This window comes from Talpa occidentalis, unplaced genomic scaffold, assembly GCF_014898055.3.
Source record: "Talpa occidentalis isolate TD23 unplaced genomic scaffold, MPIMG_talOcc4v2.1 talOcc4.3, whole genome shotgun sequence".
NCBI classification, from domain to species: domain Eukaryota; kingdom Metazoa; phylum Chordata; class Mammalia; order Eulipotyphla; family Talpidae; genus Talpa; species Talpa occidentalis.
In genome coordinates this window covers 142,671,087-142,691,503 of record NW_023603184.1, presented here as the reverse complement: position 1 = coordinate 142,691,503, position 20,417 = coordinate 142,671,087, and the positions used below count along the sequence as shown (strand labels likewise).

General features: G+C 38.6%; 1 protein-coding gene across 1 annotated transcript in view; it reads right to left on the bottom strand.

Annotated features, from left to right (window-relative positions):
* NYAP2 (neuronal tyrosine-phosphorylated phosphoinositide-3-kinase adaptor 2) overlaps positions 1 to 17,353 on the bottom strand; it is a 241,501-nt gene extending 224,148 nt beyond the window's left edge. Inside the window, exon 1 of the mRNA XM_037521917.2 lies at positions 17,133 to 17,353. Coding sequence (XP_037377814.1) covers positions 17,133 to 17,353 — 221 coding nt within the window. The remainder of the gene's footprint in view (positions 1 to 17,132) is intronic.
* Positions 17,354 to 20,417: the final 3,064 nt, after the last annotated feature.

Here is a 20,417-nt window from a genome sequence, read left to right as displayed (position 1 = left end):
TGAGAAATGTTCTTTGTGTCATCCATCAAAGCACCAATGGATCAAACACACATGCACACACACAACACATACACACATTCGCACACAAAAATAAATTAAATAAAAATTAATATTCTGATATTCCAAACTAATTTGTTTGCAATAAATTGTCTAGGAGATGATTGAACCTTTTGTCTGAACGCACACTATCCTTTATCACATAACTGCTTAGAGTTCGGGCTCATTAACTCTGGAGTGAGAGAAACTATCCATTGCACCGATAAGAACTTGCCAGGCTCCTCAAATGTCTCCATTTCTTTTATGAAACTCTTTCTATTTAAAAAGTCATTTTCTATTGCCCAGGATGCCAAAAGCTTGGTTTCTAGAAAAAAGGTACCATAACAGGGGGCCTGCCTGGTGGTGCAAGGGATTAAGCATCAGCATTATGAAGCAATTCACAGCCACTATAGCAGGAGTTCAATCCCAGGCCAGGGAGGTGATCCAGCAGGCACAGCAGACCTCTCCTGTCTTGTCTGCTGCTCCCCTCAGCAGTGCATTTCAGTGGATCTGCCTGTTCTGCTCCCCACTCTGTCTCTGGTGAATCTTCTCACCCCTCCCCCCGCCACTCTCTGCACCTTTAGCCTACACCCAGCTCTTATATGTATAAATAAATGAATCTTTTTTAAAAAAAAAAAGTCACCATAACAATTGAAGAGGAGGGAAGGAGAAAGAAGAGGAAAGTGTGGGGGGGGGGCACAGCAGACTGGGGGATGGGGGTGTGCTGTGGTAACAACACCTCAAGTGGGTGGGGATCCTATACCTCCAAACCATACAGCGTGCTGGAAACCAATGTTATCTCAAAGGAAAAAAAGATGCCAGTTTAGAAATAGAACTTTTTCATGATAGAAATAGCCTCAATTTTTGCACTTTGTAAAATTGCAAGAATTATTATTATTATAATGACTATTTCTTTTTCTTTTTTTAAGATTTATTTATTTATTTATACAAGCACTGGGTACAGTCAGAAGTTCGGGAGGGTGAGATAATTCAACAGAGCCAGAGCAGGGAACAGAACAGGAAGACTGACAAAGTACACTGCTGAGGGGAGCAGCGGGCAGCAGGAGAGGTCTGCGCGCAGTGTGGGACCCTCCTCCGGTGGCCAGGAGCAGCCGGGGATTGAACAGCACTGCAGAGGCTGCAGGCAACTTCGCTGCCCAGCACTCAACCGCTGGGCCACCAGGGGAGGTCCCTTATAATGACTTTTCTTACAAGTATTTTGCAAACTTAATTGTAAGCTCAGAAACTTGAGAAGGGAATGAAGTCTGGATTTGCAGTGACCTGACTAAAATGTCCTGGACTTCTGCTCTCCTTTCTTACTTTTCTCCTTATTTTCTATCTAATTTATTGCTATCATATACTTTGGCTTTAGGAGGACTAAGTTCTGACCACATTTGAATATCTGAAACAAAAATACTGTCAGTCCATTAGTAATTACCTGTGAATGAGTTATTACTTATATTTACCTGTCTAGGCTGTAAAAGTTAAGCCTAGAGACATTAGAATTGCTTCACGTTATAATTTCTTTCTCTTTTGGGGGGACCATTTTACATTTTGTCTATTGCCCCAGTAACTCTAGCTCCTAAAAGACAGTTCAAAATTTTAAAAATTCCTGTGTTGTTACAAACCATGTAAAGAGTCCACATTACGTACATGTCCATGTATATGTCCACAATACATGTAAGTGTGAGCCGTATTATTATGGGGTTGTTTGCCTTGAGCAGGGATGATAATAAGGGGTTCAATAATATAGACTGAGGCTGGAGACCCCTTAGAGAATGCATGCAAATGGGTGTTTGATTAATTTGAAGTATTTACACCTGAGAAGAAAAACAATTTAATGAACACTTTAATTCATAGTTCTGCTATCACTTTTAACACAAACTAGCGTTTTCTGAAGTTCATTTTATCCAATCAATCTTAATGAACATTGAGGCAAAGTCTCTTTTTCTCCAAAGTGCAGAGGATTGTAAATAAAAATCAAGTAAAATGTTGGCTTGGAGATCTGTCAATTCCATTTTAAAAGCATGTTATTGCATCTCATCGAGTATGTCATTGTCCACATCATGGATAAATGTCTCTGTATTTCACCTTGGAGAATTTATAAAAAAATCATTCATTTCTATCATTGATAATATCTTCATGATTCATGTAGTAAGAGGAGGAGGTTTTTATTAACTGTATCGATTGCTTAAGGAGTTAAGACCACTGAATGTATCCACTACACACTATTGCTTCTTTGCCAGAACACCTTGTATCCTTATCAGCCACTAACAAGAGGGGCCAGTTGGCACATGGAGATAGTTTTATGCTATCAGGTTGATCTGACTGTTCATTAAAATGGGGTTTTCTCTGGGTGAGGGAGATAATACAACAAGCATTCATTATTAAAGCATCATTGTAGGGTAAAGGAAATGTCAGGCTTTTCTGCCCTCCCGCCATCAGGATAGATGATGGATCCTTGAGGTCCTGAATGCATGCCTGATGGCGGGCACCTGGAATAGGGTGTGGGCATAGGTAGATGGGATTCACCTGGGTTAAGACTGTGCTTTTTAAGGGTGGTGTCACAGGGATGCCAGCAGAAGCCAAAAGAGAAGCCGAGAAGCAGCAGAACGAACAGAAGAGCAGAGGAGCAGAGAAGCAGAGAGAAGGCCGGAGAGCCCAGACTGAGTGAAGACTTGCTGGGGGCTGAGAGCCTGCCAGCCTGCCAGCCTCCCAGCCCCCCAGCACCCTTGCCTGCTGTGTACCGGGTAAACCCCAATAAAAGACCTGCAAAAAGCCACTAAGGACTCTGACTCCTCCTTTACCCGGTCTGCATGGGATCAGAAAACCTGCTCAGTGGTCCAGTTCCTGCCTCTACAACCATCATTAAAAAAAGTGCATAGATTTGTCCAGAAGATCAGGCTGTAAGAGGAGGACATGGTTATTCCTGCACATATTCACTGAGTCATGTCATTTTGTCCCCAAGTTATGGTTCCCACAGTCGCTCATACATACCTTCAAGTCCACACTGGAACTTCTCATTCAACTCAGGGGTGACAGAGGTCATCCTGTTTCCACGTTAACTCAATCAGCCTGTCTGAACCAAGATTGCCAATTGTGTTAAATTAAAGATAGACGTTCTTAGCTGAAGGCAACCTACACAAGCGACTGTGTTGACACCTTTAAGCTGACTTCTTTTTAGAATTCTAAGTCACATTGAAATAGAAAGGCTTGAGCAGATAGGGTCACTGCATTAATATAAATCCGCAAGCAGTATTCCTTCCTAAAATCCAATACCATCCTAATCTTTCATTCCTCCACTTTAATGCAATCACATAACAGCAAGGCTTAGCGTTCCTACCTCATTTCAAAATGCTCTCTTACATGCACAATATCTCCTCTGAGACTTTTAATCTTGTAAGGAGTGATAGAATACTTTCCCCTCCACGATAGATTCAAAAGCAGGTGCTGTTATTTGCAGGTCACGGGTGAAACCTATGAACTTCCTTAGAAAAACCACATGGTAGCCACTCAAGCCAAAGAGCTTCACCAGGGCATATTACAGGGTGTCTTTTAAAAATATCTGTTTAGCATAATGGATGCTCCTAACAGGTAGCCATGGGGAGAAATACCTCACGTAGAATTGTCTTGGGTAAAAACCAGACTAAGGTGCTGTAATTAAAATGTTCACGGAAGCATCTCTTTGCTCTGTTCCCCCTTCCTTTTTAGCCTCCTTGTGGGTGCCCACTTTCCCGTGATAGAAATCATACAAGAGTAATGCTTCCGCTGACTTTGTGAGTTCTCTATTGACTATCCTTTTCCTGTGGTATTTTTAGCTGACACTTGCAGCAACTGTGCTTAGTTGGATTACTCCCTGCTGATTTATTTTTGGTACATTGGTTCACAGCCACCTTGTCTACTGTTTCTCTCTCCAGCTACCTATCCTTTTTTTTTTTTAATTTATTTATACAAGCATTGGGTACAGTCAGAAGTACAGGAGGGTGAGAGAATTCACCAGAGCCAGACCGGGGAACAGAACAGGCAGACTGATGAAATACACTGCTGAGGGGAGCAGCGGGTGCAGCAGGAGAGGCCTGTGCACCATGTGGGACCCTCTCTGGTGGCCGGGGATCAAACCAGCGCTGCAGAGGCTGTGGGGTAGCTTCTAACCCAGTGCTCACTCACTGCACAACCAGGGGAGACCCTACCTATCCTTTTTGTCTGTTGGTGGTGAGCTCTTTTAGACAAATATCATGCTTGTCCTTTAGCTGTTTGGTCCCATCTATCCCTGTGAAACAAATTCATTGGGAGTCAGGAAGTGCAGCAGGTATATAATTCTTGGTATTGTGATTTGAGGGGCAGCTGACCAACAGCTAGGGGACAATTTACCTGAATTGGACCAGACATCACTAATGCACATGGTGGATTGATTGTACAGCTTTAGTGGATGAATTCGTTATTAATGAGATTCAGTATGATTTGCTAAAAAGCCTTTTACTGGGCTGTCACTTTCTGTCCCCCTCCCCCATCTCTTTAGCCCATTTAATCTGTTGAACCACATACCATGTTTTGCAAGTGTGTTTCCTCTATTTTTATTTGAAATACCTAGACTTTAAAATAGTTGTGCACAAACCAAACAGAATACATATACACATACAGATTGGAATTTAAATGCATTATATGATACAGGAAGTAAGGAAAGGAATTAAAAAGCCTTTAGAAGAATAAATAAAAGTAAAATTATATGACTAAGAGGAAAGAACCAAAGAAAAATCTATATTTGAAAGAGCTAATTTCTAGAAATGAATGTATCTGGAGTGACAGAGGTTATAAAGCACATGGGATTTATTTCTAAATAAAATATGTTATTTGTATTGATCTGCTGAGAGTTGGGAGTTGCTGAGATTTGGGGGCTTCAAACTTGGCTCAGTAAATATTCAGAATTCCTTATTTCTTAACCCTTTGCTCATTTTCCAGAGGCTGCTTGGTAGAAGAGAATCATTTGCATTTTTAACAATGACATTTTCCCTAAAACTTTTAAGCTTACATACATGTAAATTATTTCAAATTCATCTCACCACAATCAAACATTCCCTATTATGTATTTTTTTGCCTGGTGTGGCAAGAAAATAAAAACAGAAATCATCCATTTTCTCCTGATGTTATAGAGGCATCTCTGAAAACAAAGAAACATCGAACGGCCATTTCCCACCCTCACATGCAGTCACCTTGGGTTACAAGTCCCAGAAGTACATCAACTGGACTTCTTGAGAAGTGGGCAGCTGGAGGAATGAGGTGGATATGTAAAGGGGGGTTGTGGAATTAACACATATGAAGAGCGATGTGTAGGAGACATGGAAGGAGACACTTGGAAGAAATGCTTGGAAGACACATGTGGGTGAGAAACAGGTGGGGAAGTTGTTCCTGATCCTTTGCAGAGAGAATGGCAGCCATTGTCTTAACTTCCTATTAGATTATGCAGTGCATTTTGAATTTTGAGTCTCTCCTGTCCCAGCTATTTGGAATCTTCTTAACCTCTTTTTTATGGTTCCCCACCAGAAGGTAACTTAAACTTTTAAGAAACTTTTGGGCCTCAGTGTCCCCACTTCAAGCCTATTGGCTGGGATTTGCCATGAGGGGAAGTGTAATTTGGGGAGCTTTATTGGGAAACGATTATTTGAAATCCTTTCTTGTTTCTCTATGCACATCAATTCTATTCAATCTTCCATGCTAAGAGTTTGCTTCCTTTGCCTTTGTGCACAAAGGTATTAGAAAATGCAGCCCTTAGTAATTTGGAGTCCCTGGGCAGACAGCAACACTGAAGGTAAAGCCTAAATGTTCACTGTCAGTCAAAGATATTTGCCTATTACTTTCTTTTTAATTTCTCCACTACTATACATTATTTTGTATAAAGTGTTATATCTCCCTAAAATAAAATATAATACCAGCTGCTGAAATAAATTTCCTTAAAAATTGTCTCTATAATAGCCAGCTTGACCAGTGACTTCCAGTCTCATTTAATGACTTAATTCCAAAACATATACTGTCTCAGTTGTATATTCTATAAGGCATCAGCTTATCTTTTTGATTGCTGAGTAGTATTCCATTGTGCACATGGACATCTTCTTGATCAACTCATCTGTTCTAGGGCCCTTAGGTGGTTTCCTTATCTTGGCTACCATAAAGAGTGCTGCTATAAATATAGAAGTGCAGGTTTCCTTTCGAATTAGTGTTTTGCATTCTTTGATAGATACTTAGGAGTAGAGTTGCTGGGTCATATGGTAGATTCATTTTCAGTCTTTTGAGGAATCTCCACACTTCCCATAAGGGCTGGACCAGTCTGCATTCCCACCAACAGTTTAAAAGGTTCCTTCTTCTCCACACACTCACAGGCACTTGATGTTTGTGATTTTTTTGACATAGGCCATTCTCAAAGGTGTGAGGTGGTATCTCATTGTGATTTTGATTTGCACTTCTGTGATGATAAGTAGATCTGAGAAGGGGGAAAGGGATGGAAAGGGTTGGGATAGAGAACAGAGGGGGGGGAGCATAATGGAGGGTGGTAGAAGACTATGGGCACTTTGGTGGTGGGAAAACTGCCCCGAAGGGAGAAATCCTATACTTTGAAAAAATAAACAAGGGTGTTTGAGAATGTATAAATAAATACAGAAGAACAGGGCCTCCCTGGTGGTGCAAGGAGTTAAGACTCAACCTATGAAATGATCCACAGCCACTGCAGCACGAGTTCAATACCTAGCCAGGGAGCTACCCACATGGCGCAGCAGACCTCTCCTGACTCACCTGCTGCTCCCCTCAGCCTGTTCTGTTCCCCACTCTGTCTCTGGTGACTCCTCTCATCCCCCTCACCTCTGGCCTGAACCCCAGTTCTTGTTTGCATAAATAAATAAAATCTTAAAAAATAAATAAATACAGAAAATAAATAAAAGGCATGTGAGCAATTCTTTAAATCATGTGTGATCATCTAAAAACAAGCATCCAAAGAGCCTAACAATCCCTAAAGGGAAATTCTTCAAGGCTCAAGTTTCTCCAAGAAGTACTGATTCACTTTGAAGAACTGGATTGGTCAAAGTTACAATTACAGCATCAAACAGGATGAAACAAAGTGTTCTTTCCTATGCAGAAGGGAGCTGAAGGTTATGGTTGGACAACGCTCCCCCAATATCCACAAACCAAGATAGACCTGAAAACTTTTACATACACGTGTTGAAAATACATGGCTCTCCAGAAGAGAAATCAAAGCATAAAACATTTTTCTTTAAAAAAAAAAAAATGCAGTTCCTCAGATAAAAGGTATCATTTTATCTTCATGATTCATTATTTCTTTTTCTGTTTAACTTTAGCCTAAATGATATATCATTTTCACAGAAAGTATGCATTTCCATTAAAAGAGTAAAAATCTAGCAGCTTCTGTGCCAAAATGGAAAACATTCCCTGAAAATATCTGGAAATTCATTAGTGAATTAAATTTAAGTATCACATGCTATGCCAGCTTATTTACCACACCCTTGGGAAATCCAGTATCAGCACACAAAGTGAGTTTGGTGCAATCTGATGTGACAAATGTTTCAAAACCTACTATGCACAAAAGACAGTTTCTCTGCTCTTGAAAGCCAGTTTAATAATTAAGACTAAAACTACCAATTATTGTACCCTTTTAAATCTATTCAAATGCCAAAATTATTTCAGCCCTCATCTAATTTTAACTATTTTAAGAGAACGAACAAAAATATGTGTACATGGAGAAGCAGCAGCAACATGATAAAGAAAGAAATTCACATTTGGGAACTGGGTAAACGTGTCCTTTGCAAATGTTCAAAGCAAACAATCCTGCCTCTTCCCCCAGTGCTGGCTTCTGCCCTAAATGGAGGTAGAATCTTTTAGCACATGGTGCCATTTATCATTGCAGAAATTAATGCTTTATGTAAAAACAAGGAAGGTAATGATGATAACAATAAAGACAAAAATAGTAGCAATGAAATTAATACTGACAATAATAGCAGCCACAAATTCTAAACAGCTTTCCTGTGCTGGTCCTTCTGCCAGTTGTTGTATCTTTATTTCTCTTAACATAACAACAAAATGAATACTTTTATTTATGTTCACACCCTAGTTTACTTTGAGAATTAGACTTTCAATGGGAGTCATTATACTGGGAAGACACAAATCAACCCCACTTTGTGTCCAGGCACTGGAATTTTCTCACTATTTAATTATGTTGCTCTGTATCCAAATACACCTGTTGTTCTAAATTTCCATCTTATAATGGGATAAACCTCTACTGATATTTTGAAAACAAAAGAACAAAAAGAATAGAGAAAGGATCCAGTGTGCCCCAATTAACAAGCTACCTATGTCCCCATCATTCAAAATGACCTTATGTGAGCCCCAGAAACTCACAACTGCATCTACCCATGATCAAGAGAATTTCCCCTTTCAAAAGAATCAAGTATTCTGCTGGTCTACATTGCCCTTTTCTTGCTTCTTAGATTACAGGACTAGGATTATTATCTGTCCTAGAATGGAAAGTGTCCAAGAGCGCAAACCATGTAGCTCTTAGAATCAAGGTCACTGTCTTCAGTAACTGCACTAAGGCAGAGACCTCCAGGTAACTGTTCATTCACTCTGGTTAATCCACATGCTTGTTTTCCTCTGGATAAACATTAAACAAATATATTGCTTCCAACTTAAATGTGTGTATGCATAATGTTTAATGTTTTAGAAAACATTTCAAACTTCTATAAAGTTCTTTAAGCTTATACCTACAATATCAAATCTGAAATATTAAATTGTTGCAATATCAAGTCATTGGAAGCCTCATATACATCTTAATAACTCCTCAACCTTTCTCACCAAAACCCTTCTTCTGCTGTCTTCCCCAACCCAGTTCATGGGAATGCCATTCTATATCACTCTCATGCCCCACATTCAATTTTTCACCAAATTCTGTCAACTCCACCTTCAAAATATTATCACGAATTCCACCTCATCTCCCCCCATCTGGTGCTGCTCTTCTGGTCCAGGCCATCTTACCCCCACCCAAATGCTTACAATTGATGTTCCTGCTTCTGCTCTTGCCGCACCACATAACAGCCAGAGTGAGATTCATTTTAATTATAAACATCAGACGATGTAATTCTCCCTTTGAGAGCACCACACCACCTCCTCATGGCATCTTAATACATCCACAAGTGAAAGTCAGGCCTGACAGTGACCCCCATGTCCTGACAAGAGCTGTTCCCACACTTCTCACCTAGAGGACTCCCCCAACCTCTCCATTTCACTCTGCTCCAGTCACGCTAACCTCCTCGCTGCTCCTCCTGGAAGCTAAGGATGCTCACCCTTAACGCCTCCGCTCTGATGGTCCCTTCTTCCTGGAAACCTGTCACCACAGAGAGTCACATGGCTTATTCTTTCACTTATTCCAGGTCTTTGCTCAAATGTGACACACTCAGCAGACTTTCTTGATCAATCTGTATAAAACTGCACTCTCTCCAAATACCTGACCCTCAACCCCTGATGTGGGCGTCTGCAAAGAACACATCACATTTCAGCTTCTCTGTACTCTGTTGTCTGTCTCCCTCACCATCCCACTTTGTAAAAACCAGGAGGGCAAGCATTTTTACTCTTTTCTTCCCTGCTTTGTCCCAAGTACCTAAAACAATGCCTGAAACATCATAGAAATGCAAATAAATACTTACTGAAAAACTTCATATAGAAACAAAACAACTATACAAAACATATACACATCAGCCTAATAGAAAATGAAGATGTCTCCTTGGTGATGCTCTTCCGCATTGCAGAGCCACTTCATTTCTTATTCAAACATCAGGATATGCTGAGTGGTACACTTAGCCCCAAATCAAAGACTAAAATGCAATTTACTAATTAAAGTAATGGATTTTAAATGCAAGTCTTTTTATTTTTAAAACAACCTCCTTGTACATCCAGTTGAAAATGCTTTTCTTAAATTAAAAAAAAAAAAAAAAAAGGTTTTTTTTTCCCCTCTGCTTCCTGGCAGGGTGGTTATATTCATATTCTGGCATGGACATGAATATTCTGTCATGTATTTCCAGATATGAATGTCATTGAGAATAACGTTTAACTGGAGGCCTGATTCGAGCTGAGATTCATTTTGGGAAAGAGGATTGATTTTCCTTCTATCAATTCATGATTAAAATTAATTTCAAGGTGACCCATACATTTATAATGAATATGTTTTCTTTAGGCTACCTCAAAGTTGGACAGAAGCCTTGCAGCTATTTTATTAGCAGGCTCAGACTCTTCTCTAGTGGTTTCATTTGTTACATTGGACATGTTCTCGAAGCCATATTGCATTTTTAGTAGTTCCAAATCCCCTGAGCTATAGCCTTGCTCCATAATAATTTATTTCCCTTATCAGGGTTTTTGAACATTTAAAAAGGCCATGTTTCGTTAAAGATTGAGAATACCCTCTGTTGGCCTGAAGAATATTAGAAATAGTTCCAGGCTGAAAACTGTTGCCCAATTCATCTATAATCATCTGTAAATAAAATTTAACACTACCTCTAAAAGAAAGATTACCTTCAATTTTCCAATGGGTGTCTTTCCAATCATTCAGGTTGCCATAGGTTTGGCGGTCCAGCAGATTCACTCTGCTGCAATTTTCTCAGCATAAAAAGAGCTTAATTCTTATGCTGACCAACTGGACCACATGAGGTTATGTTCTGAAAAGCCCCTCCCCTTGCTAACATCTGTCCATTTATTACAGACACTGAGCTTCCTATAATGCATAGTCAACATTAGGTCCAGGATATAATTAAAATGGAAACAACCAAAAGTATAAACAGCTCTTAAAAAGGTATGTCAGAAGGAGGAGGCATATCTATAATGTGGGCTGTTAAAGGTCCCTATTAATGTGGCGTCTAATTCATCCTGGCAGTTGACTGAGTAAACAACCTAGAACCAACTCTTTTGCAAATATTGATATCATGGATGATAAAGAGATGACTGTGAGTTTGTCTGAATCATCCTAGGACTGGGGTGCCCATACTGAACACTGAGGCCAGCAGGACAGAATTAAGACTTACAGAGGGCCACGGCAAGGGTCCCACAAAAAAAAAAAAAAGACTTACAGTGAAGACTCAACCATCCAAATGGACAAATGCTCTGAAATGTAAGTATTATCTTAACTATACTATATTCATTAATATTAACTTTCCCCAATAGCACTGAAAAAATAGAACACTTTTAATAAATCAATTCAGTTAGAATCAGCCTTGTAGATTAGGCTTCTGGTTCAATAAAAAGCAGTCAGTGAGGAATGGAGAAGACATGTCCATCTTCAGCTAACATGGTTCTATGAACAAAAGCCTTCCCACACGCTTGGTACTATCACCAAATTTTCCCACTGTCTAAATATCTTGTTTAACTTTGAAAAATAAGATGTGGGTGCACAGGTTTAGCATAAAAAGAAGCAAAGCAGCTCATGTTCCTCTAAAATGATTAATAGAAAAGCGATCAGGCCCAATTGCAAACACAAGAGGAAGCTGAAATTAGTGAGGGTTATTAAGGTGCTGTGGGGGTTTAATCTCACCCCCTTATCAGCACATTAATCTTGTTTTCTCTGCCTGTGCACTGAGTTTCCCTGTAAAAATAGGTCAGAAATTCACATTAGATGGCATCAGACAGTTCATTCCAGCAATGACATGCTCCAGACTGGCGTTCCAGTCTAGATAGGAGTTTCATTCTAGATAAGAGAACTTTGGGGTTTGTTTCCTATAGTTTAGGCTGCCAGTTACCTGCAGTTACCCACAGAGTATTTCTATAACAGCTGGAGCTGGAGAGTATTTCCAGATTCTAAGGTTAACTATAGCCTATTTCTAAAAGTTCACACAATTGAGTTTCTCTGTGTGTGTGTGCTTGCTAACATAACTCCTTTTTATTATGCATGTGTTTATTCAAATTTTATTAATTCATCACTATCTATATAACTTTCAGGATACTTTTCATACCATAGTTCCGTTTCGGAATCCCAGTTCATTAGCTGATACCACTTCATCTGAACAATGGTGCCTCGATATTCATTTTGATAGACAAATAGGGTATTCCATTTTTCTACCTGTGTCCATTTAATGCTCTCTATTTCCATATAGTCTTCAGCCACAAATCATGAGGATGATTCCAGAAGCCATAATCATCAAAGAAGATTTATGTAAGTGCTAACACTTCTCTAATAAGAGCTTCCTGTGTAATTATGTCTTTGGCTAATCACTGAAAATATTAACCAATTTAAAACTCTGGTATAACCATTTAATTGGTAAGCAGAGAGTGTTTTAGTAAAGGAAAAAGTATTTAGTTTAATTTTTATTTATCTTTATGTTTGGAAGGATGGACCTTAGTAGTCCTTTGTTTCTCTCTAACAAAAATACTGAAACCCTCAAAATAAATAGATCCCACATATACATACTAATATCCAACTGCATGTATCTTTTACAGGACCTATGTGTAATCTAATTCCATTTCTGACTGTCACTTTTAAAGAGGAAATATAACCTCATATAGATCCCTTGAGGGCATCCACAGGGAATAGAGACATTTCTAATCAGCCTAAGTAGTCCTTTGTGTCAGAACCACTTTGCTGAAGTTGAGAGCTGTCTTCCAGACTTGCAATGTTTAGGGGAATTTCACAAAAGTAGTGTCTGTCTCATTAAAAAATAAATCTAATCCCTCCCTATAATAGAAAACAGAAAGACAAGTGCTGCGGGAAAAAATTCTTGCCGCCTGTCATTTGCTTTATTTCTTATTTGTTTTCAAAATACATGACTAATTATAAAAAGAGAAAATGTAGTGAGAATTCCAGAATCCAGAAATGAAATGGACCTAAACTTCAATGATACACATTCAGGCATACCAGATGACCTTTTGATTAATCATCCTTTTTAGGGAACAACTTTATTTGATGTTGAACCCAAGGTGATACATGGAAATAATGAAGATCCAAAGCAGGCCTGTGTTCACAGGTACACACAGATACTACCAGAATGTTTTCACTGGTCAATTGCACCTTCTCAATGATGATCTCTGCTGTATTGATGGTTTGATATACCTATGATCCCTGTTTCACATACATTGCTTTTAACCTGCACACTCAACACACTGGGATTGTGACACACATCTTAAGTGAGCTCACTTGTTTGAAACTGTAGCTTCCAGGAGTCTGTTGTCTTGTAGACTTTATAACATAAAGTAAATCTCATTTAACAGTGCCTGCACAAAACCATTAGGATTTTAAAATAGCAGAAATGATGAGCTTCTGAAATAATTTTTTTATTCTCCATTAACTTCTCTTTTTTAAGTCTATCTTTTTCTCTCTCACCAAATATTATTTGGGACTGTTAAGAAAAGCATTGCCAATATCACTATTTATTTAGAATTTTTTACCCAACAAGTCTTTTCAGTAAAATCCCAGTTGAACAATGGAAGTGCAGGTATAAGAAAGGTAGCGCAAGGGGCTCAAGTTAGTTTAAAAATAAGGACTTGGACTCAGAAAGCCTAAGTGACTTAGAACACTGAGAAAATGATGAGGGAATTCTTTTTCTAAGAGCTCAGTGTTTTAAGCTTCCCAGCTTCAACACAAAAGGCATCTCAGCACATATGTGATCCAGAAGGTCAATCATATGAAATCCTATTTCCATTTTTTTAAGCAATCTTTGGCAGTCTGCACACTTTTGAAATTTCAACTGGCATATTTCACAGAGAATTATCATCAATGCCTTTTCAAGGTCAAACAGGCCCCATCTTCAGATTTTCAGCATTTACACCCTAAATATTAAATCACAGTGTATACTTAAGAGGATATTCAGCAGGCATATTAAGTAATTTTAATTGATTAAATTGTGTTCATTAATGTCACATTGAATTTTCTCTATAACGTCACACAAATTGCTTGTTAAAAATATTAAAATATGTGTTAAATTTAAAGATGGGTATTCTGTTTCTATCACCAATCCTGGGACCCCAAAATGCCTGCATGGCCAGAATCTTGATGTGGAATTTTCAAAAATATTAAAAATACATTTTTTTTATTAGGAAAGTTGAAAATATTCCTACAATGCACTATGAGAAGAAAAGATGTTTTTAAATTGTCAGAACCCCAGGTTACCTGTCATCTTATGAGCACAATAAAATTGAATTTGAACACGACAATGGCCACTGCGATGGGCTTACTTCAGATCTCCACAGCCAGAGGCACTGCAAAGTCATAAAGGCCTTTGGCCTCCTCCTCCTGTCCAATCATCACTCATGGGTTCCTCTGACATTCCTTTCCAAGCCCCAACCCAAAATCATCCAGAAACTTCTATGTTCTTATGCTGTACAAGGTCCCTCACTGGCCCCTTCCTAGTATTCTGTCTGTTCCAAAGACATTTGTCCTTTACATTAGAATTTCAGAAAAATAACTGGGGAAGGGGTTACAAGAAAGAGTGTGATGGGTTATTGATAGCATGACACCTCAGCAAAGCAGCTGCGGGGACAGTAATGAAATGGCATCTGGGATATGATGAAGGAGGTTGGGTACGTTTCATGCAGGGTTCTCCAGTCATTCATTCATCATTCATTCCTCCACTCACTGGGGCACCCCCACTCTTATGATGGCCGAGCAGTCTGGGCTCCCACCTAGGACGCGTGAGATCCCAACCCCCTCCCTTCTACTCAAGGGCCCATAACCACAGTATGTACCCTCCCCTCTCCTCAGTCTTTATGTTTCCCTTCCTATTGTAGTCATTATATTAGCATTTTTCTCTTTTTTGAGGAAAAAAGTAAAAAGGGAGCACTTTAGATCCCAGAGCCCCTTTAAGCTATTCTCCATATTTATTTTTTTAACCTCAAAAGTCTTCAAAATAGTCCTCTATATTATTTCGATCTCTTTCTTCCCACCTTCTCATGAACATAATCCCATGCGGTGTTGTCACAGCCCTTCACCAACCCTACTCCTGTCAACGCAACACCCATGCAGTCAAAGACATGGGTCAGTTCTCAGGTTTCAACATATTTGATCATTCAGCAGAATCTCTCTCTTCTTTAAACCTTTGTCTCTTCACTCTGAGGCCTCACATTCCTATGTGATTCTTTTCCTCTCTCCTGGATTCTTCTACTGTTCCTATCATGTGAGCAATCAGGTACTGCAGAGAACAGTGCTGGGTGCTTTTATCTTCTCTAACCACGGGTCCAAGGTATCCTCAAAAAGGCTCTTGACTCAAATTGACAGAAGACAACTGTCATATTAAATCTCCAGCTTTGGTCTCCACCAGAAGTCTCCATGCAACTGCCTATCAATTAATTTTCCACCTAAATATCGAAAAAGGGTCACAAAACCAGCATCCCAAAATTGAGCTTCTGCTCTCTCACATTTAACCCAAATTTGCTTCTCTTCTTGAATTTGCTATGTCATTAAATGGAAGCATCATTCTTCTTATGGTCCAGGTGAAAAATGCAACACAGCCAAGCAACAAACCCAAAACAATTGCAAAACACACTTGAGAAACATTTTCATTGCTTTCTCTTTCTCAACTCCAACATCTCACCAATTAGAAAATCCTGATGGCGCCCATACCATCATCTCTCAACTGAATTACGGTAAAAACTTTCTCTCTGCATTCCTTGTATTCTGCCATGCCCTATTCATCTCTTCAGCACCAGACACCAGAGTAATCCCTATAAAATGTCCACTTAGATCATGCCACATCTCTGCCCAAAACTCTTCAATGAATTTTTTCAGAGTAAAACACAAGAGTTTCTAAGACTCTGCATTAAGACTGGCCCACAAGTAGTCTAAATTTGCACTCACCCTGTCTGTGTCTCAGTCACTACATCAAGCTTACTGCTTCCTCTTCCCATAGAAAGTCATCTGGTTCACATCCTGGGTATACATTTCCAATGTCTTAACTTTCATTTTATTTACAAGATCTTCCCTGCTATCTGCAATCTCCTTTACCCTGTTTTGTTTTCCAATGTAAAAAATATATATTACCACCTGTCACATCTATTTATACATATTAATTTGTTTAGTGCTGGGCCTCATCCATCCTCCCCTGAGAACACAGTTCCCTCAAGAATTTTGTCTGTTGGTGTCTCATCAAGTTCTAGAACACTGCCTGACACTTAGTAAAATTTCAATAAATGTTTCTTTAATCAATCAATACGTGTAACAGAAAGTAGTTATTGAGCAACCAGTCAGCTTTAGATTCTGTTCTGTGAACTGTAGAGAAAAACAAAATTGTTTTTCTCATGGAACTTACATTGCAACTTGGACAGCAGCAATTGTGTCATGTAGCACGTTGTGGTCATAGTTTGCTTGTTGACACCACCTTTTCAGGAGCCAGAAGTCTGGTCTCCCTGTGCCTGGGAAGTTAATTCTTCAACTGCACACACATATGGGGACAGATTCTAAGTGATCCAATCATCTGAAACTCCATTGTCACCAGGTAAATTCTGACATAAAGTATAATTTCCTTAACTTCTCTCATTGAAGAAGACAGAATTTAAATCTGCATAAAAGTCTTACCTTTGTTGACTATATAAACTCCCTAAATGACATTACCTCTTGCCCCCAAAGTCCTCCTGTCTAAGCTGAGCTATTTAAAGTCTGAAGCCATGCAGTCAGTTATTCAGTTTTTGCTGGCTGTCTCCCATGTATTCATGTGGTGCACATGCTATTATTGAACTTCCTTTTGACTTTTTCTCTTATCAATTCTGTCTCGTTCTTGTTTGATTATTTGCCAACCTAGAAAAACCCAGAGGAGTATGAGATGATTTCCTTTGCACCCTGACAACTATTACAGAATTAGTGTGCTTTTATCAAGAGGTTGCTCAGTATGAACTTTTATTTAGAGGAAACTGAATTCTCTCCCTCTCCCATCTGCACCTCCATCTGCACAGCACTCTAGTAAATAACTTTTCTTAACTATGGAAAGGATCGAGTAGGATGGACTGTGTTTCATTATAGTGGAGTCAAGTCTAACTTTGACAAGTCCTGACTTGACCAGGTAACATCACAACCTAAGCAACATTCAGATTCCTCATCTGCACAAGAATTAGAATATCTTGCTGACACTTACCGTTTTATTGCTTCTTCTTGTCTTCGGCGTTTTTCGTTCTTTTCTTTCAAGTAAGCCAGGTTTGTTTCATTTCTCAAGCGATCATTCTCTCGAGCAATGTCTGATGCGTTCTGAATAACCAAGCCATCATAGGCTTTCATCCCCATGTCTTCAATGTACTGGAGAAATGTGTCCAAAGGGTCTTCCTCAGGATTCGAACTCATCATCTTGGAGGAGATCATGTGAAAAGGAACACTTCCTATTTGGAGGAGAGCATATTTTACCTTGATCAGCGGTATGGAACAAAGCAAGGTGTATATATTCTCCCTGGTATTATGAAATGCCAGTGATTATGGGAGAATCTAGTTGGGAGAAATGTCTCATTAGAAATTACAAAAAATCAGAGCAATTGAAATCAATACTGCAGGAATGTTGCCATGTGCATATACTTCCTCAAAGTAGCAACAATTGCAGTTTAAAGACCAAAGCTTGCTTGCATTGACTGATAATGTGAGGGTGTAAATAGAGTATGCAAAGATAAAAGCTTACTTTCTGTAATTAAAATCAAGATTTTATCAAAAATGGATTCTTAAACCAATAAGATATATTAGATACTTAGCTGCATTTATTTCTGGTTGTTTCAATGACTATTCTGATCAATATCAAAAGTATTTTTTCATAGATCACCAGGATCTCATTAATCCTGACCAGTGTGGTAATTCGGGTGGTGGCAACTATGATTATCATTGTCACATGAAAGTTTAAGAACCTGAGACTTTCTTACAGAGAAACCAAAATCAACTGAAAGAAATAGCAAAAACTTAGGACTTTCAACCCATGGACATTACTCTTTCCTAGAAAATGTTAGGATCACTGTTCCTACCTCCTGCTAATGTGAGGATTAAGAGAGCTGATGACTGAAAAGAATTTAGCACCAAGTTCAACAATAGTAAACATTGAATAATGTTGGTTGATATTATCATTTAGAAAGTATGGGAGGAAGTTATACAACAATAGTAACATGAGCTCTGCATCTGAGTATAGGTGGGCCTTGCACAGCCAGCAGGCTATGACTATCAGTGTGCCTTAAAGTAGCCAGAAATCAATGAAATTAGTGGAGAGAGAAACTGCTTTAAGCAACAAAAAAGAATTAAAGTTTAATGAATTACACGCAAGATAAATATTTTGCCTTTCTAGTTTAATAAGTCTTATTAAGGCTCACAGTCTTCCATTGCTCACAGTCCTTATACAGTGGTATAAGAAACTGGTGTGATTGAATCAGATTGAAAAATCAATTAACAAGGGTAACAAGTTGGTCTTTTAAAAGTTATAAATTACTTTTACAACTTGTACTTTCTTCAAAATGCTCAGAAAGAGGTTTTGAAAATATCAGCCCATTTAACATAGAAGTCCTAGCTTTCATTTTTGCGACCTATAAGCCATTTTCATCCTGATTTTTTACATGTATAATCATGTTCCATAACCTAGATCATAGTTTATTAACATTTCAGCTGTGAAATGTTAACATTTCAGCTGTGAATCCATGCATACGTTATTTGAAGACCACTCATATTTAAGGATTTATATCCTAATCTGTAAGAAATTGTTGAAACTGGAGCAGAAATGAGTTGTTTGCTGACTGGTGATTTTTTTTTTCTCATGTTAAGTTTTATATGTTTGCTTTGATTTTAAACCATAATGGGTTGGAAAATTAAATGGTCTTCTAATTCCAGCTATCTAATGCAATTGAATTGTGTTTTAACATCAGTCCATCAAATTAGATGTTTGAGTGGTGGACAGACATAGAAACAGGAAATTATTGCTACAAAGGAAATATAAAATCTCAGAAAAATGTCCACAAGAACATGATTTTCAGAGACTTTAGCGTCACCATTATAACCAATTCACTTTTACCAAGGACTTCAGCACTTGATATACCTACATGGAAAAAAAAAATTCGCACAACTTTATGGCAATCAATTCTATCATCTTTAGAAGACTGAGTCAGAATTACAAGTATTCTAGAGATAATGCCTAAGGGAGAGAGATGATTAGTCCCCTCTGCCCTCCAGCAAAACTGCATATTTCCCTCTGCATTCGGTTATTCAAAGATTTTTATTTTTTCCTTAAATGTTCCTTCCATCTGAATGACAAAGGCAATTCCTTATAGAGTTTACATATTCCAAATATTAACAAGGTTAATTGTGCTCCTCTGGTCTTTCAATTGACTCTCAGTTAAATTATGTTTGTTCTGAGAAAATATTAAATGACAATATCATGAAATATTTAGACTATAGAAAGGTGTTCTGGGAGAGTTATTTTAGGCAGAGATGAAAATTAGAGAAATGAAAACCAACCATCAAACTCAGTCAAACTCCAGAGTAGTGAAAATTGGATGGATGTGTGCGAACATGTTTAGTCATCTAGTTCCAGAGAAGTAATTGATTCTATGATAAATTATTTATTCAAGTATGTCTTGTGCACCTGTTATGAACCAAGCACTAAGACAGACAGAAATGTGTCCCTCTAGATGTTCACACTGCATTATGCAAATAAACGAAAGGTCCAAATAGTAAGACGTTTCAACACAGCATGATGTGGAGAACCATGAAGTGGCTTGTCTTTGAGGGCGAACAAGACACACTTTTCAACAATGCTATCCAGTCTTCAAAAATAAAAGTGAACATAAAAAATAGACTTGGACTTTACTTGGTGTCTTAGTCCATTTTTCTCTATCTTGTCTACATGCAAAAGATAGTTTGTAGTGTGAGAAAGTAGGATGAGGTAGACCTGGGGAGCGCAGGTGAAAGTTGAGCAGTTTGACCTAAAAATTCCAACTCAGGCACCCCTAGGTCTGTAATTTTGTGTACGTTAGTTTACAAGTCTAAGCCTCAGTTTCCATGTTTTTAAAAATGATGGTTAGACTAGAACTTAGCTGTCGTTGTTAGACAATGCATGTGAGTGTTCAATAAATGTCACTGTAATTAATAGTAACTAACACCACTAGTAGAGAACTCACAGTCCATCACTGTGGTTAAGATTATGTTTAGTCATAACTCCTCAATCAGTACAGTGTCACTCTGAAATGCAAGTGGAGAGACTGTTTAGTGTGGTGGAACTTCCTTTAGTCGCAGATGTGCAAATGGAGGCCATAAAAGAATTAACATATTTGTCCACTAACCCAATGCATGTACACAGACCTCTCACCTGTTCTGCCCCATTTTCCATAGGCAGAAAACAAGAGCTCTGGACCATGTAAACCACCAGTCTTACCCCATATCCCAAACTCTACCTTACAAGCCAGAG